The sequence below is a fragment of the Anneissia japonica genome, unplaced genomic scaffold, assembly GCF_011630105.1.
Source record: "Anneissia japonica isolate Jap-2015-1 unplaced genomic scaffold, ASM1163010v1 scaffold287867_len1003013_cov215, whole genome shotgun sequence".
NCBI classification, from domain to species: Eukaryota; Metazoa; Echinodermata; class Crinoidea; order Comatulida; family Comatulidae; genus Anneissia; species Anneissia japonica.
In genome coordinates, this window is record NW_022684320.1 from 158,971 (window position 1) to 184,137 (window position 25,167).

General features: G+C 33.1%; 1 protein-coding gene across 1 annotated transcript in view; it reads left to right on the plus strand.

Annotated features, from left to right (window-relative positions):
• The window catches only part of LOC117104679 (nipped-B-like protein), a 44,074-nt gene extending 19,227 nt beyond the window's left edge, over nucleotides 1-24,847 (plus strand). Inside the window, exons 14-42 of the mRNA XM_033245566.1 lie at nucleotides 47-139; nucleotides 378-478; nucleotides 931-1,081; nucleotides 1,286-1,365; nucleotides 1,552-1,681; nucleotides 2,754-2,897; nucleotides 3,486-3,680; nucleotides 4,088-4,302; nucleotides 4,868-4,970; nucleotides 5,464-5,562; nucleotides 5,902-6,048; nucleotides 6,701-6,835; nucleotides 7,460-7,612; nucleotides 8,364-8,472; nucleotides 8,823-8,962; nucleotides 9,160-9,394; nucleotides 9,727-9,878; nucleotides 9,991-10,258; nucleotides 10,524-10,578; nucleotides 11,293-11,428; nucleotides 12,002-12,109; nucleotides 12,381-12,581; nucleotides 13,297-13,443; nucleotides 14,279-14,444; nucleotides 15,920-16,034; nucleotides 16,790-16,964; nucleotides 17,265-17,546; nucleotides 18,360-18,470; nucleotides 19,590-24,847. Of these exons, the coding sequence (XP_033101457.1) occupies nucleotides 47-139; nucleotides 378-478; nucleotides 931-1,081; nucleotides 1,286-1,365; nucleotides 1,552-1,681; nucleotides 2,754-2,897; nucleotides 3,486-3,680; nucleotides 4,088-4,302; nucleotides 4,868-4,970; nucleotides 5,464-5,562; nucleotides 5,902-6,048; nucleotides 6,701-6,835; nucleotides 7,460-7,612; nucleotides 8,364-8,472; nucleotides 8,823-8,962; nucleotides 9,160-9,394; nucleotides 9,727-9,878; nucleotides 9,991-10,258; nucleotides 10,524-10,578; nucleotides 11,293-11,428; nucleotides 12,002-12,109; nucleotides 12,381-12,581; nucleotides 13,297-13,443; nucleotides 14,279-14,444; nucleotides 15,920-16,034; nucleotides 16,790-16,964; nucleotides 17,265-17,546; nucleotides 18,360-18,470; nucleotides 19,590-19,664 (4,221 nt within the window). The 3' untranslated portion in view covers nucleotides 19,665-24,847. The remainder of the gene's footprint in view (nucleotides 1-46; nucleotides 140-377; nucleotides 479-930; nucleotides 1,082-1,285; nucleotides 1,366-1,551; nucleotides 1,682-2,753; nucleotides 2,898-3,485; nucleotides 3,681-4,087; nucleotides 4,303-4,867; nucleotides 4,971-5,463; nucleotides 5,563-5,901; nucleotides 6,049-6,700; nucleotides 6,836-7,459; nucleotides 7,613-8,363; nucleotides 8,473-8,822; nucleotides 8,963-9,159; nucleotides 9,395-9,726; nucleotides 9,879-9,990; nucleotides 10,259-10,523; nucleotides 10,579-11,292; nucleotides 11,429-12,001; nucleotides 12,110-12,380; nucleotides 12,582-13,296; nucleotides 13,444-14,278; nucleotides 14,445-15,919; nucleotides 16,035-16,789; nucleotides 16,965-17,264; nucleotides 17,547-18,359; nucleotides 18,471-19,589) is intronic.
• The last annotated feature ends 320 nt before the right edge of the window (nucleotides 24,848-25,167 follow it).

The window sequence follows — 25,167 nt, forward strand, 5'->3', positions numbered from 1 at the left end:
ATATATATATATACATACTCTTTCTAAAATGTATTATTTCTTTTTTCTTCTACTCAAGGTGTCATCACTTGGCACAGCGCCATTCTTTGTCGAGAACATCAGCGAGTTGCAACTCAGCGCTTTGAAGCTTATCTCTGTTGTAAGTATTAGTCGTTATTATTTATATTTATTTCTTTTGCATTTAACATTTCTTTTTCCATCCAAATGCTGGATTGAACAGTGCTTTGTAAACTAGGTCTTTGTTATGAATATAAGGGACTGGTGTGTTTGGTCATAAGAAAAAAAATCTTGTGGTATACACCCTTGCATTTTCGCATTAGGACACGTTATTGGGAAATATATATTAAATTTTAATAACATGTTTTTCCAATCAACAGGTGTTTTCCAAATACGAGAAACATAGGCAGTTGATATTGGAGGATATCTTTGCATCTCTTGCCAAACTTCCATCAAGTAAGAAGAACCTCCGAAGCTATAGGTAAGTTAAAAATAAAAAAATACCTCTCTTAGCTAACTGTTCTCTGCATATCATCATCTATGTGAGTCTATTATTGCTTAGGTAAATACAAATAAACTTTAATTATAATTTCCGAAAATATACAGAAATTGAAGTTCAACAATGCATAAGATTTTATAAATTTAAGGAATAATTAAGCCTATCTAGAAATTACACGAAAGAAAAAAAGAGAGGAAGAAAAAAACAACAGCATTCAAAAGGAAACCAGGAAAAGGTAATAAACAAGACAAGGAGAAGAATCAAAAAGAAAGGAGAAGCAACAAAGAACATAGAGATTAAAAAACATGAACGACAAGGGAAACAGCTGTGTGTTAATTCTACATGCAGTCTTTAGGTTTTATTATTATTATTCATGTTATTTGTTGTTTTTTAGATTTTATTATCATTATTCGTGTTATTTTTTGTTTTTTTAGGTTAAATTCTGAGCAAAGTATTCAGATGGTAACAGCGTTAGTGCTGCAGCTTATACAGTGTGTTGTCAACCTCCATCAGGACAGGAAAGAGGACGAGGATCAAGATTCTGATGATGATTCAGATGCAGAGGCACCAAAGGAAACTAACAAGGTAAACATTCATAATAACACAAAGCGCTCCTGCGGCAGTTTTGAATAATTAACATTTTTATATTATACATTTAATTCAAATTGAGTGATTTTTGCAAGGTACATAGCCTCTGTTATATGTATGTACTTGGTGTAATGTTCTAACTATTTTGATGTTATCATCTACAGTGTTTTTACTCATGCAGCATATTTTTTTTCTATTTAGCTTACTGATGTTCTAATTATTAATCAATATGAAACAGCAGTCAGAACGGGTCAGAGTTTCCTTGCCGCATTCCTCAAGAAGTAAGTTCCTATACCTAGGCCTAGACTATAGGGTTCTATATCTATGTACAGGAAAGCTAGCACAACAGACTTTGACTTCTAGACCTTAGTGTAAAAAAGGAAGGCTAGGCTTAAGTAATTATTTTGAGACTGTAAATATCTAATTGTCTGATAAAAAATTTTTGATAACAATCTTGTTTTCTAAAGGTGTGTTAACAAAGGTGAAGAAGATTACCGTCCACTATTTGAGAATTTTGTACAAGATATGTTATCAACCGTCAACAAACCAGAATGGCCAAGTGCTGAGTTGTTGTTAAGTCTCCTTGGAAGGCTTTTGGTAAGATTCTACAGAATTTTAACTACATAAACTACAAATGTTTCTTCTTTTTTATTATTTTGAATTAATACTACTCAGCGCTTATAACATGGCTAACACGAACACAGCTCTTATAACGTGGCTAACACGAACACAGCTCTTATAACGTGGCTAACACAAACCCAGCACATCTAACGTGGCTAACACGAAACCCAGCTCTTTTAACGTGGCTAACACGAACACAGCACTTCTAACGTGGCTAACACGAACTCAGCTCTTATAACGTGGCTAACACGAACTCCGCTCTAACGTGGCTAACACGAACTCATAATTACGGGTGTACAAAAAAACCTCATAATAATTTAATAAGTTTAGCTCCCGAGTTTGAGATTCCCGGCATCAAGTGGTCAATCGGAAAGAGCAATTGGTCTGTGCTTCCAATCTTCCTCCTGTTCTTCCGACCATCTAAGATCTACAATATAATACAATAATACATGACATAACAAAGAATCTACCATTCCATAATGTTTCGAGGCTATATAGTTTCATTTTACATTAGGGCCTTCACACAAACAAAGGTAAGTATAGTAATAATCAATATACTTGCACATTTAATTATTAAGAACCAAAAACAAATACATGAAAAGTCACGGTCACGATCTTATGCCCGCTTCGTGTTGGTTTTGGGTCTGTCCTGTAACATCGTCACACCAGTATGTGAAACCGAGCCACAGTACCCAATATACCATACAACGCACGGAAATCTACGGCACAGCATACAAGACACAAGGCATTACCCAGCCAATCCCGCTCGCAGCCGTTCCACTCAACAAAACAAGGGGAAAAAAACACTTTCACCACAGCGCTTCACTCAAATACCGTCGCACACCTGTGCCATGCTTTATTATTTAAATAACCACACATGATGCAAATATATGCTGAAAGAAATATTGTTTTTTAACTCTTCTGTATTTCTCCACATATTTCTGTTTCCTTCATTTCTCATGTGTCAGATTTTTCATTACATACATCAAAATTAGGAAAGTCAATTAAGAACAAATAATGCAATGATGTATGATTTTTTTCCCCTTAGATGCGTCAGTTCAGCAACAAGTCAAATGACATGACAATGCGTGTTTCGTCGTTAGAATACCTTGGCCAGATTGCAAGTCGTTTACGTGGTGACGCAGTCTCCAGCCATACCAACCAATCATTAATAGATGAAATTGTTGGAGAGGTTGGTTTGAATATGTCTAATTTATCTTATTGCCGAACTAGTCCTGGAAACTATGCAAGTGTAGTGTATTAACATATGTACAGTGTAAAGTACTTATGTTAGACATACTTAAAGGGAGAAGAATTTTACTTCATATTGTTGGTAACCATCCTGATTTTAAGACAAGCATATTTTTCTGTCCTTTTATTTAGTTGGTATAAAGTACAAAATTGCATTATGAAAAATGTGCTACACAAGTGCACATTTATTATTATTATTTAATGATGTGATTTTTAAGTGTCCATTTATTTTATTCTATGTATCACCTTCATTATTGTTATTTATTCGCTACATAAGTGCACATTTATTATTATTATTTACTGATGTGATTTTTAAGTGTCCATTTATTTTATTCTATGTATCACCTTCATTATTGTTATTTATTCGCTACATAAGTGCACATTTATTATTATTATTTAATGATGTGATTTTTAAGTGGTCATTTATTTCATTCTATGTATCACCTTATTATTGTTATTTATTCGTGATTTTTGAACTTTCATTTATTTCATGTACTTACTTCATTATATGTATCGTCATAAATTCCAGGTCAAAATATCAACCAAAGAATCTAGTATAAGGAGAAGAAGGAGAGGAAATCGCTGTTTGGACAGCGATGATGAAGATGAAGAGGAAGATCAGAATAAGAGTGAAAACGAAATAAAATCTCATCGGAGCCAAGCGTTGCAAAAAGCAATGTTGGATTATTTAGCACATAACGGACATTCAGATCCCTCAGTATTAGTAAGTCATTTGGTAATCTTGTAATATTTACATTGACAAGAAGTTAATCTCTGGCCAAGTGATAATATTTTTGGCTTTTAATCCTACATTGATGGCTTTAGTTCTTATAGAATGTATGGAAAAAGCAGTAAATGTTTGTGCTTCGAATTTCCTTTGTGTTTCTCTTGGGTAGTACACCAAAAAAAGTGTACCCTACACTTTTCCATAGAGTATACGGTATTCTTTATTGGGCTCATGGGCCATTTTGCACGTAGGACCAACTGCCTTAAAGTCCAAAAGACGGTGTGCTGTTGTATCTTGCTTTTCAGCCCTCTAGCTGAAACAGTAAGAGCATATTATTCTATAAATATAATTGAAAACATATGCTGGTTTACGTATTCTCAAACATTCTGGTTTAAATCTTACAGTTTGCAAGGCAATTTTATATAGCACAGTGGGTGAGAGATATCAATGCAGAAGTAGAGAAAATAGTAAAGCGACAGGAAGAAAGTAAAGAAGAAAATGAAGAGAACGAGGATGAATCAGAAGCAGAGAAGACTTCCAAGTTACTCGAAGCTGCAGAAAGAAGGAAAGATTTCCTGCAGTCATCTGTTGATGTTGATTTGAGACCCCTAAGCATAAAGTAGGTTTATCCAAGTTCTTTTTGATGTTGCTGCAGTTGTTACGGTTGTTTCTGCTATTGTTGATGTTACTGTTGTTGCTACTGTTTGCCGCTGTTGTTCTGTTGATGTTGCTGCTGCTGTTGGTCTGTTGTTGTTGCTGGTGTGTTGTGATTTATTTTTAACCTGTGAGTTCAGCTGATATTCAGGACCCTTTTATTAAATACTGTTTTATCAGTAAAGTCGTGAGAAAAAGTCCTGCTGTTACAGGAATTGAACCCAGGACCCTGGGATTAGAAAGCAAGCATCTTAACTGCTAAGCTATTCAACTCCACTCCTGTTACTGTTCTTGCTGCAGTTGAGGCTGTTGTTGTTAGTTTTGTTGTTATGATTGTTAATGATGATGATAATTAAACTTGTATATTTATACTGGGTATACTATTAGATTTTTGTCTGTCTCAACAATGTTTGGTCAAACTTCAATGAAATAGATATTGCCCCACTTCAAACAGATAGTCTGTCTGAACGAACATTATCTGTTATTAAATGCTGCATGTTTGTGATCTTTGAAATTTGCTTCTATTACAGACGTAAACCATCCAATTTAACGTACAGCAGTGCAGGACTGGTGGTGAGGTACCTTGCTGCAGCTCGGCCATTCTCACAGAGTTTTGACATTTACCTGTCACAGGTCCGTATACATCATAGATATATAACCATAAATGTACATTGGAATTTTATAAATATTTACAAGCCTGTAGAAGATTTGTGGAGTTTTATTACTAATTGTATTTGATAAATATTTTTTTAAGAATTAAAATTTACATTTTTTTACCATTTTAAATGTATTTTTTTAAATTGTTGCACTATAGAAAACACTGCAAGTGTAATATAAATAAATACTATTATATGTGTCTGCAGTGGTACTATAAAATGTCTGCATTGTATTTTGTATACATTGGTTAGAACTGACCATCTTTGGAATTCTCTCCTATCTTGCTTCTATCCTTATCGTAATCTCCAGACTTCTAATTCTCTTATTAATGTTTTCCTATCCTAAATGTCCCGTTGCCAGATCTAGCCATAGGATCTTAATATAATGCATCCTCTTAATATAAAAAAAATATACTATTGTAGATGTAGTATACATAGCAGTAACAATGTTTGTTTATTTCTTTTGGTAGATTCTGCGAGTTCTAAATGAAACTGCCGTTGCAATTAGGACAAAAGCAATGAAGTGCTTAGCAGCTGTGGTCGAGGCTGATCCAGACATCCTAAAGCGGGTAAGTTGAATCCACATAACACACATATCTCGAATGTACAAAAATACTGAGGAGGTGATAGAGCTTTCGGAGGGTAAAGATATGGGTATTCTTGTTGATCTGAGGATGTGACGTTGCTGATAATGATTGCAATATTCAAAAGTAGTATATTGCTTTATGCCACTGAACAAAGTTTTGTAACTTAATTTTCTCTTGTGCAATATGTTAAATATCATTGAACAATATTTTACATTGTTTTAAATGAAATCAAGCAATCTGTTTGGTGTTTTGATTCATTAAAGTGTGTGATTAACTAAAAATCATTTCAATCAAAAACATTTTTTTTTGTTTTATTTCCAGAGTGATGTTGAAAAGGGAGTTCATTGTCGTTTCATGGACCATTCAACAAGTGTGCGCGAGGCAGCGGTGGATCTTGTTGGTCGCTTTATCCACCTCAAACCAGACCTTGCTGATCAGTATTACCCTATGCTCATTGAGAGAATCTTAGTAAGTACATAGTAACAGAGAGTTGGACATCATATCTCAGTTGCTTTATCTATTTGAAACCAGACCTTGCTGATGAGTATTACCCTATGCTCACTGAAAGAATCTCTATATAGAAACAGTTATAGCTAGGCATCATATCTATCAGACTGCATGCAAAGTTTGAGCACATTTTGTACAGCATTATTATGTCAATGACTGGACACATTTTGTGTGATGTCTGACAACCCAAGCATCTTACAACATGAATTATAAGTCTGCTGTTTCATCCTAGTTTTATTCATTAGCGTGGTGCATTATCATTCATCGTCAAAAAGTGTCATGAATAGTTAATGCTTATGGATGTCAGCCAATCTTTTTATTTAACTGTATTCTATTTTACCTTGTCAGTCCCTTCCTTATTTTCTTCCTGAATATTGTTTGAATATACAGTATATGCTTTTCAACACTTCCTTTGAGTAAATGTTGCATCTAATAATCTAACGTAAGCTCTACATTTCAAGAACATTTAGTCTCTTCATTTATATTTCTTCATGACACATACACAACTAAGCAATTAATTATACAACCCTTTTCTTTTAATAAATTCATCTTAGATTTATTATATCATGAATAATTCCATCGTTTTGATTGACAGCAATTCTTGATTTTATAGGACACCGGTATAAGTGTAAGGAAGAGAGTGATAAAGATTCTCCGTGATATTTGCTTGGAGATGCCAGACTTTCCCAAAGTGGTGGAGATTTGCGTGAAGATCATAAGGAGAGTGAATGATGAGGAAGGCATCAAGGTAAATACATTACATAATGTAACAACACTTTCAACAAGAGTACAACCCACTGATTGTAGACAACAAAAAAGAACAGTTTATGATTTGCATCAAAAGTTGAGAGTAATTTTCTAAAATCTTTTAGTGATATTTATTGTTCTTATATATTCCATTGATTGGAGAAAAAAACAACTTTATAATATAATAGAAAGAAATATTGTACTGTACTTTTTTTAATGAAGATTCTTTGAATAAAGGTGGTGGTTATGCCACGAAAGAGAAAAAAAATATTCCATTGATTTTAGTGTTGTTTATTCTGTAAATTGTAACTTAATAATGTTGTAATTTTTACTATGTGTATTTTCCTGTAAATTTCTAATAGTTTTGTATTATATCTGGGAGTACCAATTATCAAATTTAGTGATATTTATTGTTCTTATATATTTCATTGATTTTAGTGTTGTTAAATCTGTATATTGTAACTTAATAATGTTGTAATTTTAACAATGTGTATTTTCCTGTAAATTTTTGTAATATTTTTTTATTATATCTGTAGGTACCAATTATCAAATTTACTGTCTGTTTAGATTTACAATAATTCGGAACAAATTTGAAATGTTATTAATCTTTTCTTCTCTCCTGTAGAAACTAGTCAATGAAACATTCCAAAGTATGTGGTTCACCCCTCTTCCTGTATCGGAACCAGATTTACTACTAAAGAGGGCGCATAACATCATAGAGGTTGTAGCGGCTTGTAAAGACACTGGTTATGATTGGTTAGAACAACTTCTGCATAATGTAAGTAACCAATCGAAAGATAGAATATTTTTTATTTTAGACTGTACAAACTACTTATGACATTCATAATTATTTTGTTCTATTTAATAAAAAATATGGATTAATTTTGTTATTTTTTTTTCAACATTTAAATCAAAAGGGAAAGAAAGTAATGTTTTATGATATTGCTGTGTTTTTTTTTCCAACACAATGTAAATAGCCCACCAAAAGATATATTTTAGACACTACAAATTATATTTGTGTTTAAGGACAAAATATCCTGGATTAATTTTGTGATTTTGTTAAACCATTAAGAACAATTTGAATCAAAAGGGGAAAAAAGAGATATTTGTATAATGTACAAAACTTGTGATATTGCCCTGTGATTTATTCTGGTAACTTGTCCCATTATGAGACAAGGTGGCCATGAAGAATGTGATTTTTGTGTCATTTGTAACACCTTATGTTTGATCAAACTTTCATGGAGTAGAACAGTGTCAAACTTAAGTTATGGCAAGTCACACAATTTTGATCCCATTTCTTTGAAGCATGCTCACTATTCAAAGTCTGACCAGATACTTTCCATTGAATTTGTATGGTTACAATTAGAGTAGAATTCATTATGAGTATATTAGTGATCTGTGAAAAAATTGAACCCAGGAACTTGGGATTGCTAGGCATGAATATCTACCACCAAGCTGCCACTCCCAGCTCTTTTCATTACATTGTTTTTTCTTTTTTCTTTATTAAATTTATTTTTCCTTATGTTTAGTTACTGAAAGAAGAAGAAGAACAGAAAACTAAACCTGTACAGAAAGCTTGTGTTCAAATTGTTGATTGTTTAGTTGAACATGTTTTACGGTTAGAAGAAAAGGCAATAGGTAAGATTATCTGCTTTGAAGGCCAACGTTGATATTGGGACCTTAAGTCAACTATTATTTGCTCATATTTAGCCTCATGGCACAAGGAGGATAGGTGAGGTGATATTCATCCTCAACACCCACATCATCATTAACATGTTCATTGTTATTGTCATCATCGTCATTATTGTTTAATAAATTGATCTTGTTTCCAAATTAAAAATATTATATTTTTCATAATTACTATCATTAGTATCATCATAACATTTCTTTATCATCTTCATGAGTATCATCACAATCTAGGTATACTACTCGCTTGCTGTTAAGGTTTGGTGTGACTGTGATAACAATTTCTATTTTTTTATGCACAGAAATATCGGCTGAGGGAAAAGTAAGCAGTCTCCAGCTAGTCTCCTGTTTACAGACCCTCTACCTCTTCAGTAAAGTCAAGCCAGAGTTAATGGTAGCCCATGCAACAACCTTACAGCCCTACCTCAGCACCAAATGCAGTGTAAGTCTATTTCATCAACAAAGTTTCATAATATTGATACAGAACCATGTATTGCTAAGCCTGTACTAGCACCATATGTTGCATGTTTAATTCAATTCTGGGTTTAGTATAGAACATAACAAAACAGGCCGAGCAAAGCATGAACCCTATGTCCCATGATGCATCAGCACTTATACTTGTCCTATTACTATTTTTAGACTCAAGGGGATTTCCTAGTTGTGCATAACGTAGCACGTATCTTGGAATTAGTGGTACCCCTGATGGATCATCCAAGTGAGATGTTCCTATCTAGCCTGGAAGAAGACATGATGAGACTGATCATCAGGCACGGTCAGATGGTGCTACAGAGCTGTGTCAGCTGCCTGGCAGCTGTGGTCAACGAGGTAACACACAACTACAAACTTGTCCGAGATTGCTTCCAGAATATATATTGTAAGTAGACTTTGTTTTCACTTTAAATTATTATGTGTTTCAACTTTGTTTCAGATATTCATCCAGATATTATGTCCACTATCCACATTTACTAGAGCAAGTGCTGTGCTAGATAAAGCTTGAATGTTATATGATATAGGTTTCCATTCAAGAATGTGGTGAAGTTTTGAAGACCATATTATTCTAGAATAGAAGATGACTGGTCTATGTTATGCTAATAAAATTTAATTAGTTAATAACGTAGCTATAGAAGCCCACTATAAATATGTCTATTAAAACTCTATTGAAAATCTGTTAAAACTCTATTAAAAATCTATTTTACTTATTTTTAGGTATATTAACAAAATACAAGACAGAATACGAGGAATTCCCAGACAATCCCGCCTTAATAAGGGGAAAACCTCGTTTACTTAGAGCTCTCTTCACGGTTGGTCTCTTCTGTAAACACTTTGATTTTGATGCTGGTACAAAGACAGTAGGAAAGGTAAGAGAAACAATATTAAAATCAACAATTTCATTTCATTTATAAATTGTATTAAAAAATTATAATGTATTATAATTATTTTATAACTTAATATAATTTATTTTTCTTGTAGGTTCCAGTAAGTCAACGTGTGTTTGATACTTTGTATTTTTTCTGTAACCGTGATGATGAGGATATTCGACTGAAGGCTTTGTCAGGCCTTGGATTTCTGTGCAATAGACATGCTGAGTTCATGCTTGGTACGCAGGTGAAGACCCTCTACTGGCAGTTCTTAGAAAGCAAAACTGAGAATTTACATCGTCTACTATGTCAAGTTCTTAAAAACTTGCAAAATTATTTATCGGAGGAAGATGACAAAATGAGGAAGGCTGATGTTGAATGTAAGCAGTTTTGACATCTTAATTGTTTACTTGTTTCTAATTCGCTCACCTAGTAATGTTTAACTGACTGATTTATCTCTCATAAATGATTACGTAAATGGCGCTCACGAATAAGCGCCTCTCTTGAATATATAATGCTGGGATCAAGTTCTTAGTAAAAAGGAACACTTAACAACAGTTACATTGACACACTAAGACTTGCATATCATTATTATTACTAATTGACTATTATATCTAATGTGCTTATGTTCTAATCTAATTTTAGGGAAGAAATCAGGACAGAAAGAAGATCTAAAAGAAATGGGTGATGTACAATCAGGGTAAGACATTAATTTGAGTTCCTTTCATCAAAATTCCTCATATATATTTTAATCCATTTTTTAAGAATTTTTATATAGCTTTTCCTTTTTAATATGATTTTTTTTTCGCCCTGGTCATTTGATGCAGAAATGGTGCGCAATGTGCAACTTTCACAGCTCCTTAATAACTGCGTCATACCCAAGGTCAAGGACTGTGACAAGCGTCAGCCTCGACCTGACCTATCTATTGAATTCCTAAAGCCTACAGTTGAACTTGCCTAAGTCAAATCCAAAGTGCCATTGAAATATTGTTCGTCTTAGATAAAATTTGACTTACAGATTGTTAATTAATGGAAAACACAACAATTTGGCATGTAAAATAATATCGACTATTAGGCACAATGAACTTAGGCAAGTTTAGCTTAACTGTAATTTGTATTTGGAAGAAATGAGCAATACTTACCAGCCCCTCCCTTCAAGGCACAGTCGACTTAGGCAAGTTTAACTGTACTACATTGCTGTCAGCATCCACCAAATCATCTTTTATCTCAACTCTTAAATATGTTTTGCCAAAATTACTGTGTCGGGTTAAATTGATAAAGCATGTCTCATAGTGATTGCAATATTTGAAATATGAATATCATTTTTTAGTGTGAATAATTTATTTTTAGAATTTCTAAATGCTTATAGTTTGACAAAAATGTGTTTTTTTTTTTCTTTGTATTTTTCCAATAGAATGAGTAGTTCAGTTATGCAGATCTACTTGAAGCATGTAATGGAGATGATGTTACACCCGCAGTCTGTTATAAGGATGTCTGCATTACATGTGGTTGTACTTACCCTTAAACAAGGCCTTGTACATCCGGTGCAGGTATGTTAAATTTAGAATCCATTCAAATTTTTTTTTTTTTATAAATGCAGTGAATGATGTGTAAATTTGTGATTACAGTTCTGTTCTTCATTGACACCATTTACCTTTTATAAGCTAAGAATTAACAAAGATACAAATGCTAGTAGCTTTAGCTACTATACGCTGTCTCAAATCCATTCCCAAACCTTTTTTGACATCATGCATGCCATACATGATCTTTACATGCAGGGGACCCAAGCTGGAAGAAGTCATTTCCGAGAACTAGATCCCCCCGCCCTTGAATCCTCCACTTATTTGCAGTGTTATTAGAAAATGTAAAGGTGTTTGCCTAATTAACAGTGAAATGGTTGTAGTGTATAAAATTGACCTACACCCTATCCTTAGAATATGCATGCCCAGTATGAAATTCTGGGTTATTGATATGGTGTGTGTCATGCTTATTCTGCACATGTTCAGTATGTTTACTAATACAATACATTCTTAGCCTGTACAACAAAACACTTTCTTTATTGGCATGATGCACTTGGTCTGTGTATTCTATTATTTCCTGTCTTTTTTTATTTATTTACTTAGTGTGTGCCGTATTTGGTGTGTTCCGGTAGTGATTCGGAGGCTTCCATACGCATCAAGGCAGACCAACAGTTATCAGATATAGACAGCCGCTACCCTGGCTTCATACATGTCAGTACTAATTGTATATTATTTATATATACTTGTAATATATTAAAAGTTGTAGTCACGTTTTAACCAATTTAGATCTTAATTTTCAGAAAGCCACCAGTGAATATAATACTTATATATTGTCGAAATTTTGTTTGTTCTTGAATAGACCAGTTTGTCTTATCATTTGCATAAATTTAAATTACTGGCAAAATATATTTTTACATAACTTTTTGCTCATTTGGTTTTGTATTATAACATTTTGAAATGATTGTCTTGGATGATTTGACAGATGAAAGCAATAGCTGGTATCAGGACAGCATTTAGGCTACAAAAGCTACTGAATGGGTGCAAGAAGGAGCCTCTACGTGGGATGCGTGTACAGGAAAATATGGTCAGCCACTGCACGCATCTCTACTCCATGATTAGGAGTCATCGGCAGCATAGAAGGGCTTTGCTACTATCACTACTGCATTTGTATGATGACAGTGCAGTAAGTTTGATCTACTAGTTTAATTTTTTTCAGTAACAAATAATCTGAAGGTTCAGTTCGAATTCTTAAAGGTGCTTAGCTGGATCAGCTGAACTTCTTATCTTACAAAATGCATTTGTTTGATGAAAACAAAGAAAAAGGTGGAAGGTTTGTTTACTGTACATTGATTAATGTGTTAGGCCCGGGGGGCTCACTCTTAAATATTTCTATACGGGGTAGCACAAGTGTGGGAAATATGGGGGGAGTTGCAGCATTTATGGGTGTATACTTGCAAGGACTTTGTAGCACAAGTGTGGGAAATATCCAGTTTGAAATATATAGTTAAAGACCCTGGCCTATCCTGTGTCAAGGTGACACGATTTTCCACACAATGTTAGCAGGAATTTCAAGCTAAACTGGGTGCTAAGCCGGTAAGCTCCTTTGCTACGCCTACCTTTGGTACAGCCACAAGATCGCGACCAAACTTTTTGCCATCGGGAATCAGTCAATATTGCGCCCTCTCTGGCACTATTGATTGGCATTTTTCCTGTCGTCTTTTAGAGCACAGTGCGATTTTGGTAAATGGTAGTTCAAGTCCATAAGAATTTTCAGTAAAATATGTAGCGCAGTTGTCTCAATTGTTTCCCCCAATGGTCAGCCTAGGTCGTGTGTGCTTTTACTGCTACAGTATTATTATTTCCTCTTTATGATCATGTTTGTATTCATTGTGTTTCAGAGAACAGATTTGGAAACTTTAGTATTTGTGGCAGACAATCTATCATATTTCCCATACCAAACCCAAGATGAACCGTTGTTTATTATGCACCACATAGAACTTATCGTCTCTGTATCAGGCGGAAATCTACTACAGTCTTTCAAAGAGGTAAGACTAGAGATATTCAGATATATATTATTATTATTGTTTTCGTTTGTCAATCATCTAAATTTAATTTGTACCATATTGAGTGAATGACAATAAAGTAATATATTGTATCATGTGGTGTGGTGGTGGTGTTTGTCTACCAATTCTAGAGGTCATGGTTCAGTCCTTTTACATCCTGCAATTTTTCTGATGACTAAAATATATGTCATACAAGAAATGATAAGACATCTTGAGGCTGATTGAATAATATTCTAGCCTCACTGCAATGAATATGAATTTGATTTAATAGATATTATGAATAATCTGTTAGTATCAATCATATAGAATGCTATTGATAAATATAATGACTATAGTGTTGGTACTGTGTATTGATTGGCCTACTCTCAATGTAAGTTTCAAGTTGCTTTTATTAGGCCAAATAAAACAAATTATTGGTTTTGGCCACAGGTTAAGGCTCAGCATATTAGTGTTTTTTTGTTGTTTTTTTTTGTTTTGTTTTTTTTACTACACCGAACAATATATTGTTTTAATTAGCTGAATAGGCCCATCTTGCTGGACGGTAGGCAGTGCGACAGTGTTATGCGATCATTTTTGCTCTTCAACATAGATTTTAAAATGGTCTTTGTTGTATTTTTGTGTATTTTCTAGCTTCTAGGCATCAACACATTATTGCTAACAAAAAATCCTTTCCTACCAACCTACCTACCCATTTTTGGGTTTTTCCAAAACGTGGCCAACACAATCTTTTTTTTTTTTTTTGCCTTCATATCATATTTGCAGCTCCACTAGCATCCAAAATTTGTTTTTTTACCATTGATTTCTTTTTTTTTATTAGGTTTTCTACCCACAAATAGCAAAATCCACATCTCAACCGCCATCCCCATCGAATACAGCAGGATCTCCAACAAATACGGATCACAAGTCTCCAGAAAAGCCCAAGCCTGAAACAACGCGGGACTTCTATGAGGAAGATGCTGAGGAGGATGTAGACGTACTAATAGGTAATAATAACATTCTTAGCTTTTACATTATAATTGTACTTTTATATATTTATGTTACAATGTATGTTAGCAGTATATTGGCAGGTGGTACCCATCCTGTGTTAGATTGTTGGTCAATGGGCTCATAGCAGTGAATAGCCATCTTGTATACCCGAGAATTATTTGAATCTGCCATTATGATCAAATAATTTCCAATATATGTCTTCTTCCGTTTAGGAGCAAACTTCATTGTGGAAAGCTACTGCTTCACAGGTTCTAGCTTCTGCAATTTGTATGCATATGAATAAGCCCTTTGATGCATATCAAACATCTATTTCAATAGCCAAAAAAAAAATAAAAAATGTGCAGCCTATATTCAGGAACATTGCTTAATTAGGAGAAGCTCTCTTTCAATCATTTACTGTAATTCTCTATCATTTACTGTTCACCCTGTCAAGGCTTTTAGTTGATTGCTATAAAAAAAACCAAACTTCTTATAGTATATGAGAAAAAAATATGATATATAGTGGCTATCAATATTTTGTAAAAGTTTTGTATATAAATTTATAATAGAAAGCATATAACACAACATTAAGCCTATGGGCTTCCAAGGCAATCAAGAGAAGCGTTTATCATTTACAGAAATTCACTATCATTTGCTATTCATCTTGTCAGAGCACTAAATGATGGATGTGACACTAATGTAATTTTTAGGTGTATGTGAAAATTTTATTTGATATAATGCATACAAAATCTAGTTGTTTCCAAGTTTGGCCAATCAGAAATCTAAAAAATAATCAAGGGCTTTAGCTTTTTTTTAACCAAAGAGAAGGACAAAATACATGTATGGTGTTTAAAAGGCTACTGTTTAAGCTTTAGTGAATTTTTAAAAATATTTTAGTCATTAGTTTTAACCATGCCATTTACAAACCAAAATGCATGTAGTAAGTAATGTTTTTGCCAGCAGACTTTACAAATTAGAGAATTAAGGCCTAAATTAGAGAATTAAGGCCTATGCCCAACTTGAGTGAAAGAATTAACGCAATCGACCCTGATTTATAAATGTTGTCGTTCATAATTTTATTTTGGGTTAATTACTATCTGTTATTTGTATATTTCATTTCATTTATTTATTCAGACAAAGTGCCTTGAGGCACTAAAAGCAACAGTCACCATGACATAAATGTGAATTCCCAGAAAACTTAAACTTAACTACATGATTAGATATAATATAAAAATATAAGTTTAAAAACGTAAAAAAGTGAAAGGCCAGGGTAATTAAAATATAGTTTTGTACATAGTATGAATATAATATGAAGTGTAAAATGTACTTTGTTTTGTATGCATATTTTTAGGTTTGTGTTTTTATCAAAAAAAGTGCTTTGGTGAGATGAAATAAATTTTGAATTGAATTTAAAAAAAGGTAGGTAAATGTATGAAAGAATACTACGAAAGAAGGGATGAATTTAAAATTTGATTTATTTTTGATTTTGTAGAACACATTCCTGAGGACCCAACGCAACTGATAGAGTGCTGCCAAACAGCTCAAGGCATCATCTTACTCTTGGTACTCAAGCAACATCTCAAAGACCTCTTTGGTTTTAGGGATAAGTAAGTATTGCTTTGATGATTCTTGTCAAGATTGGTTTACAGAAAAGTAACTATTATTCTTGATAATGATGATGATTCTATCAATAACCGTGAGTGTCAAAATTTAAAGTTAAAATATATTATTTGGGAGGCAGCTGTTAAGAGAAATATAAAGGACCTTTCGGGGAGTGGTCGATGCGGTAGCGGCGTTGCAGTCTGTCAACCTTGAGGTCGGATATTTGAACCTTCGCTGTGTCTTTGGGCAAGACACTTCACCTTCGTTTGTCTCTCTCTCTTACTCAGGAGTATAAGTGGGTACCTTGTAGGGTGATTTAACATTGAATGAATGATTAGTCTTTGCATTAAATTGCAAGTACGACTGCAACACCCAGCAGCTGCTTCCCCGACAAAAAGCGCATTATAAATCACTATATTATTTTTGTTAAAGGTATTGTTATTGTTTTTATCTTTCAATGTTAGTATGCAAGTAAGTAAACTTCATTTCATAATAAAACAAACAAAATATACATTTCTGATTCCAGATTGATGGAAAAATGGAAAAGGGAACTCAAATAAAGCAATGCTTTTAAGCTGACACCCTTGAAAAAGAATTAATAACATAAAATTATAATTTAGAAAACAATATAAATTGTATAACAATAACAAAGAAAATAACAATAATGAAAAAGATACAGTAATAAATAAAAAAAATACAATACCTAAAAAAGCATCAAATAAATAAATAAATCTAGTAACAATATTTCTTTTCTCTTCAGCACAATTCATCGGTATTCACCAACAGAATCAGCGAAGGTTTATGATAAATCACTTAGTCGCAAACAAGGAGTAGTCTTCAACCCCATTAGGGCTTTGGAGATTCTGAAACTAGGCATGCCGGAGTTGCCCCTCAGTGACCAGGCCAAACGAGACTTTGTTGAGGAGTACCTTGATGTGAGTGTAGAAGGACAACCTCAACATTTTTTCACAAAAAAATTGTAATATTAAAACTGTTTTACAAGTGAATTGCATATTCTAACATCATCAAGGTTGGAATGTCTAGATTTTTATATTCAACACACAGTGAAAGATGAGGTTATCTTCTGAGAGATTATTTTAAAAAGGAATTCTATAAAATTAATTAAATCATGATGCTAGTATTTTTAATCTGCCTTGCTATGCATTTCTTAATATTAAAAGTAATTTTAATTACCTATATTTTGAAAGTAATTTGATTGGTTTGTTACTTTGCAGTTTAAGCAGCTGATGGAATTAGTAGATCCTGATGACGATGAGGATGAGGAAGAAGAACGGCCTGCACCCAAGCAGGACAAAACACCGCCCTCTGCCACTGCCAACCAATCAGGAGGAGAAACCAAAATAGAAGGTTCAAGCGATGCTGAAACTGGTGAGCCAGCACCAGAACAAAGTTCTGGGGCAGTGGTCCCTGCAGACGACAATAAATCAAGGGATGGTGCTGAATCATTAGGAAGCAGCACTCATGGGCTTAGGTCGCATACACCTGCCACAGAACAGGTAAAATAAAATCTTTATTCTTTTTCTGTCGGATGAAATAACATCTTTGTACACATATAATATTTCAAGTACTTTGTCCTACTTATCTCATAACTAGGTGCGCCCGATATACGTAAAAGCTCTGACAACAATTTAACAATATGTGCTTAGTAGTACACATTTTAATATTAAAAGATAACTTAAAATAATGACCACCACCTAGGGAATTGTTTGTTCCTTGATAATTTGAGGTAGTCACTTAATGAAGCGCGACAAAGTTAAATTATAAATGAGTGATTCCATAGCATGTGCCTTTATTTTGTTTGTGTATATATCTAGGCAAGGAAATTAATTTCACATCTCTCATCATTTTTGTCAAGTGATTATGAATTATTTATTGGCTTGACAGCATTGTAATAAACTCATACATTTAATTTTGACATTTTTAAATTGACATTTGATAATAAAGTGGATAGTAGCACATTGGCGACTGTGTTTTAATTGACAGTGCAGTAAAATCAATACTTCTACATTATTGCTTTTGGGTTATTCATAGAGCAGTTGGCACCATGCTTATTGACCTTGGGGTCAAAAACCCCACACACTGTGCAGGTTTTGTGTCCTTGCATAAGACCCATCCCATTGTTTGCCTCTCTTCACCTTGAGTTAATCATCTGTGTTATCACCCATTATATATATTAGAATGAAAATAACTGGATATATGAAATTGAATCAATAAAAGCAATACTTTATTGTGTAAACCTAAAAAGAAACACCTTTGACTGTCGGCAATAAATCATACTTTTTTTTAATTAATATTGTTATTATTTGCAGGCTAATACATCAAGATCAAGAAATTCAAAAAGAGGGAAGAGCCAGAGTAGAAGTGTACCGACAAAGAGTGTCAAGAAAACCCCACAGAGACCAAAGAAAAGGAAGAAAAAAATATCCTTATAATAATAATAATTAATAAAAATAATTAGATTTACTTGAAATTTTTATTTACTTATTTTTTATTAAGCTTCCTCACTTAGGGGTCCCAAGTTAGAAAAAGCCACATCCGGGAGATCTGTTTAAATGAGCTACCCTCAACGCATTTAATTTTATTTGGCTGCGTATGGTGATAGTCATTGGCTCTCACTTCGGGAGAAAATTGATAATACAGTATGAAAAACATGCAAATATACAGTAGTACAAACATGCGAATATATTGTGAATCTATGATATTTTCAAGGGATTGGTAGGAGTTCAAGTTCAAGGTTGATAGGTTAAACGTGGTAGGTTGTAAAAGAAGATGCGATAGCGTTGAAATATTCTACCTAAAGTCCATGAAATTTGGCCAAATTAGAGCCCAATCACACTTAATAGTTATGTGTGCTCAGGGCCACCATTTTTAGAGTATGAACAATCAGAAAAGCCCAAAGCTGACCTGAATTTAGTCCAACTTTAAAGTCGACTCTGGTCCTGCAATGCGGACCTGGGTCGACTCATCTTCATATCTGAAGATAATCTGAACTTGGGTCGCCAGGGTTGCTATGAAAGCGGCCACTTTTGACATCTTATACCATAATGTTCATTTCACGCAAAATCCAAAAGGGAAAAGTCTTTTTGAGTCGGCTGTAGTGAAGGTGGCTCAGGGCCATAATAAGTATAATTGGGCTCTTAGTCTTAAGGCGTTTAATATTTAGTCCATAACTCTACATCTTTTCGTAAATATTTGCCTGTGGGGATTTCCTTCATGATATTGAGTTCCAATGCCATTAATCATAAGTGCTTATTATCAAACGAGCTTTCGGACAGTGTATAATTTACATGTGTTCCTGGGGTTTTATTATTAGGATGCCAGTGGGAGCATATGAGTACTGCTTGACAGTAATTTTGGAGTTCTTTCTATGTGGAGACTATTTACATTGGGGAGAGTTAATTTCTATCTTTACCTTATGAGATGGTATCCCATAATTCCTGCATAGGTAGTAGACACAAAAAATAAATGATATTGCTTATTATAATTCAATAATTTATTATAGTATTTAGAATTAAACATTTTGTCCTTAACATTTGCACTATTCGTATGATGAGAGTGATGAAGAAGAAGATGATGAGGATGATGAGTCAGATGATCCAGATTTCATGGCGTAAAGGTGGAGGAGGTAGAAAAGAAAACGGGTAAAATGCTGATGGATGACTAAAGATGAGGACAATGATCATCTAGTGATACTGAAGACATTGATCATCTGGTCTTACTGAAGAAAGTGATCATCTGGTGTTGCTGATCCAGTGACCTGTGTGCCATGTAGGTTACCATCATTTTTTAACACCGCAAGTTGTAGGTGCCTTACAACAAGCTGTGGATGCCTTGTGCTGATCTGTGGATGACAGCATATCAAGGCATTTACACATGCATACTGGATGTCTCTGGCCTGGCTAGGTTAGTACTGGCAAGTTTTATGATAAGCAATAAGGTACACTCTATAGGTGAGTGACACTCAACAATTGAATGACACTCTTCAATTAAGTTGCACTCTCCAGTTTCGATATTGAGGTACAGTTTTCAATGGATTGTCGTAAATGTAACAATTTTATTAAAAATCTAAAGAATCAAATAACATCTGATTTACAGTAATTTAGTTTAACTTGGATACTTCCCCCAACGGATATTAATGATTACTAACTGCCATTTTTACATGTTTATTTTCATAATTCATAATTTTATTTCACTCAAAACATAATGAGTCTGGTAGGAAAAAAGGGAACATGTCCCTGTACAAGATGTCTACCAGAGAACATCTGATATTTTACTTGATTAAATTGATTTTATAGAATATTGTGCTATTTTTACATATATTTAAACATTACCACTGATTCTTCAACATTATAAACTATTTCAGTATAATGTTTTAGATGTATTGCTAATTATCTTGGTTTTAAGCAATCACATTTCAACTGCAGTTCTATTTTTTCATTGTTTTATCGCACATCAAGCAAGATATGAAAGTCAGTCTGTGTATTGAATTTCATGCTGACGTTGCTCAATAATTTTGACATCTTTCATATTAACTATCACCAAATGTCAGAATAAATTTATATTTTTGGCAATTTGTTAATTTTTATTTTGTTCATATTATTATAAATTTGTTATTTGATTTCACATATTAAGTACCATTGTGTAGTGGGTAAATATTTAATGTGATTTTTTTTTTTATTCCCTTCAACTCCCTCCAAATGTCAGGATGACCACCCCCAGAAATATATTTAAAATAAAATATCATATCCAATTCTGAAAATGTTAACATTCTGAAAAGATAAATTTCAAATACCAAAACTTAAGATTTCAAATGTAATCAGTGACAGTTGATTCTGATCTGTGATGTTATGTATGTGGCGCCAAATGTCATATAAAACCATTTGTAAGTGACAAATCATGTTTTGTAATAGACAAAAGTTATTGTAAAAGACAAAACCATGCTTGTCTACACAAAAAATGTTTTGTAAAAGACAAAACCATTTGTGTCTGAACAAAACATGTTTTGTAATAGACAAAACTATGTTTGTCTGTACAAAACATGTTCTGTAAAAGACAAAACCAGGTTTTTGTCTATACAAAACATTATGTCTGTACAAAACCATGTTTGCCTGTACAAAACCATGCAAACCATGTTTGTCTAAATATATATTATATTAAACTGCATATTATTTCTGTTTTGGAGTTTTTGGTGCGTCACTGTTTCAAATTGTGTTTGTAGGTCGTTGTTCTTGAGAAACAAACAAGCAACACTTAACATTTTCCCCACTCATAATTGGACAAACTGAAACAGGGACATGCTTCTATTCAAATTTTTTTATTACAATTCATAAGATATTTTTGTGGGATATTGCTAATTATCATTTTTATTCAAAATTTTAAAAAAATAATAAATTCAGTCAGAAGACACTAAACAACACTTTTCTTTTCTTTTTTTTTAAATAGTCTTATTAATACCCTTAGTGAAAATGATAAACATAATAGACAACATAACACCTGCCTGCAGTGTTATGTTTCCTTTCTATGGTAATCTTATTCCCTCAAGATACTCTTAGGAAGCTATTAGAATCTTGGCCTGATGAACAGCTTTTGATGTGTATAATGAGGTTGGATAAACACTCTTTGAAGGGGATGGTAACAGGTGATGAGGGCTTCCTCATCAAGAGTCAGTTAGTAAAGACACAATAAACCTGATAGCAAACCAATTCATATTATTTAAATGTCACTTTTATGATAGCAACTGTAAAATAGCCAATGGTGCTTTGTCAATAGTGTTTCCTTTCTGCATTAGCATGTAAACTATCATAAAAATAAATTATATAATTATGTTCACAGCTCTTTCCTCACTGTCCATATAATTACTGAAATAAATTCTATTGTTATTTTTGAATACTGTACTGAGTTTATATAAGCTGTTGCTGCAAGTAACTAATTAGTAACTAATTACTTCTAGTACAGTACATTGTTACTGTCCACAAATAGTTTTCATTGTTGTATTACCTTTGAAAACACTCTTACGTTTTGGTAATACATTTAATTTATATGGTGAATTATGTTGCCATATAATGGCAGGTATATTTTCATATATTGGGAAAACTTTTGCCATATATGGGCAATTCATGTGGGTATTTTGGAAATTCTGTTTTTATATGGGCAATTATCTTGCCATATATGGGCAATTATCTTGCCATGTATGATTCTCTAGATAATGACATCGTTGAGCCAGTAAAGTAATTGCTCACATATGCTCGTGATGTGAATTGTGTGCACTGTATTGGGTTACATGACACTTTAATATTCTGTTCCTCAGTGCTGTGCATTTACACAATTCAACCCTGTTCCCAAGGTATAGAGTGCTAATTGGTCTACAATCCATAGGCGAACTTAGTTTCTCTTTCTCCTTTATCATCATCAGATGTATCGTAGCCATTGTAGGCAATGACAGTTAACTTTTAGTTCATTCTTTTTCAATGACTTGCTTTTATTTTTTACAATTTAATTAATACAGTTGCTCTTCATAAATAACTAACTTAATTTAATTTTTCTTGAACATTTTAATTATATTCTTCCTGAAAATAAGCTGTCAAAAGACAGAGACTTCAGCCACTTAACATCAATTTCATGACAAGTGGTCGCCACAAGTGAAGAATGTACAGTAATCAGGTTTAATACAAATCAGAGTACACCTGGTGTTTTTGGGAATAGCAAATCATCCATCAGAATTAATGTAATCTTATTTAATCAAAGTTTCCCATTTAGGTGTTTAAATTAATTCACAATGATTTATGCTGTGTTTTTGCACGATCTCAGAATATGTGTCTGATCCCACCGGTTGTCTTTCAGCACATGTTACATATACTTTAATACTTTGAAACTGAGAAGCAATCAATTGAGATAAAATCCTATACTTGGACACATCCTTCAAGATCACTCTTCTTGTTGTTGGTAATTCACTTTTGAAATATCATTCCGAATGCACAGATACATCATTCTCAACAACTGATACATACTAAAATGCATCGTTTATATTTATATGTTTGCATTATCAACTTTAACTTTATAGCTTTCTGAGACATTTCTGGGGAATTTTTAAATTTGTAAAATCGTACTAAAATTGTAAAAAAAAAACATTAACCTAAACAACTGATATTTTCCATTTCAATATTAACATGAATTATGTACTCAAGCACCTTATAGTTGTTGTTTCAATTATAGTGGAAAATTGTTTCTATAAAAAAAAATTGCTCACCCATAGTTTGGCATTTCAAGGATTTTAACCATCTATTTGATATTAATTGATATTAAAGATTGTCATTAAAAAGCAAAATTAAGTTATTTATTAATTTATTTTTGCTGAAGTAATGGGTAATTTATTAATATTTCTACATTACTTCTTTGTGAGAACTAAATTGAAATGCTTCTGTTTGCCATATGATAGCAAGTTTTATGATGAAATGAAAAAAACAGTAGGAGAGCATACCCTTGGTTCCATGGTACTGACAAACATTGTTGGCTTTTAATTCCAAACTGTCTGCTTTAATTGTGTGTTTCTTTCTTGTATCCTATTCACCATCTGCAATTGACATTCCTCCTCAACCAACTCATCCTCATCAACTATATCATTTCCGAATCTATATCATTTCCGAAAAAAAAACCCTCCTCCTGATGAATTTAGAAAATTTTATGAAATGAGAAATGTAATTATCTACTAGTTACACAGGTTGGACAGTTATCGATCCAGGAAATTATATTAGCTGACGGAAAACTTAGGCAATCTAAATCATAACGTTGTAGCATAGTTTTGATGATGAGATTGGACGCAAGTATATCTCTCCTTCACATGTTCAGGTCACCTTCAATATAACATCAATTATGTTGTACCACTTATTACAGCTTGTATTGAATATAGTCTCATATTTCTGCTAGTTTTCTGCATGTTTTATCAAATTATTGTTCATCATATTTATCTTATGGATCTTTATTGATCTTGATTGGCTTAACTTGTCTATTTGAATTCCTCGGTTTAAACTTGAGTACGAAATTTCTGTGAAACTATAAGATTGGTCACACCTCCACAACAAATATCAATTACAATTAATTTGTACCAAACTTAATACATGCAGGTGTAATATTTGTCTAGCTACGCTACATTTTCTTCCTCCATGGTACATACAGTAATTGAATAACATCTCAGTACAGAACAATGTATAATTTAGAAATGCCACTAGCTTATCCAATACTGTCAAGTAATGGTAGTTGCATTTTAACAAATGTGTTTTGATGCATGCCTTTCTGCTTTCCATGCAAACTTTATATTTTTCTTCAGTGAATTGGGTAATAATGTACAGTAAGATGCCTAAATAAACCTGATGAATTGTCGTTATTATTGAAAGAATCTATTAATGATTAGACGCAGCAATAAATATTAGTGTAGAGTATGACAGGATCAGATTAGTCATTGACCGTTCTATGAACGTTAGAGAATTTAACCAGAGATGAAATGATTTGTCAATCATAAAAGACATACCATCAAATTTTTAGCTTTTCATTGCATCTGAATTGAGGAAGGGGAACGTCAAGGCATTCCCACGACCCCAGTGACCCTCACCCCCACAGTTAGTAATTAGAAACAGAAAAACAACCTACATGTGTGTAATTGGATTTCAATAGAATCTCATTATTACTGATTCATGGTGTTGTGATCTCCTCCCAATTATACACACTCGTTAAAATTTTATGCAAATTATTATCTGTCAAGATGGGTATCAGCAACAATAAATCCCAAGAAATATTATGTTCACTAAGTTTTTAAAAATACTGACATGTGTAATACAAACTGATAAAATATAATTTCTTTAGTTAGTTACACCTTTTATGCTTTTATTTTATATAATTTGTACCTAAAAGTGATAATTTTTTTCTGTGTTCAGTTTAATCACTTCAGGTACACACTTGGAGATTGATTTCCAATTACCTTTAATTCAAACATAATATATAAATGTGGTTTTTTTTATGATTTATTATTTTTATTAACAGTTATTAAATTTTATGAGATTTTCCTGCATATTACAGGTGTCAAAATTTGAGAAATACATTGAGATGTCAAAATATGAGCAACAT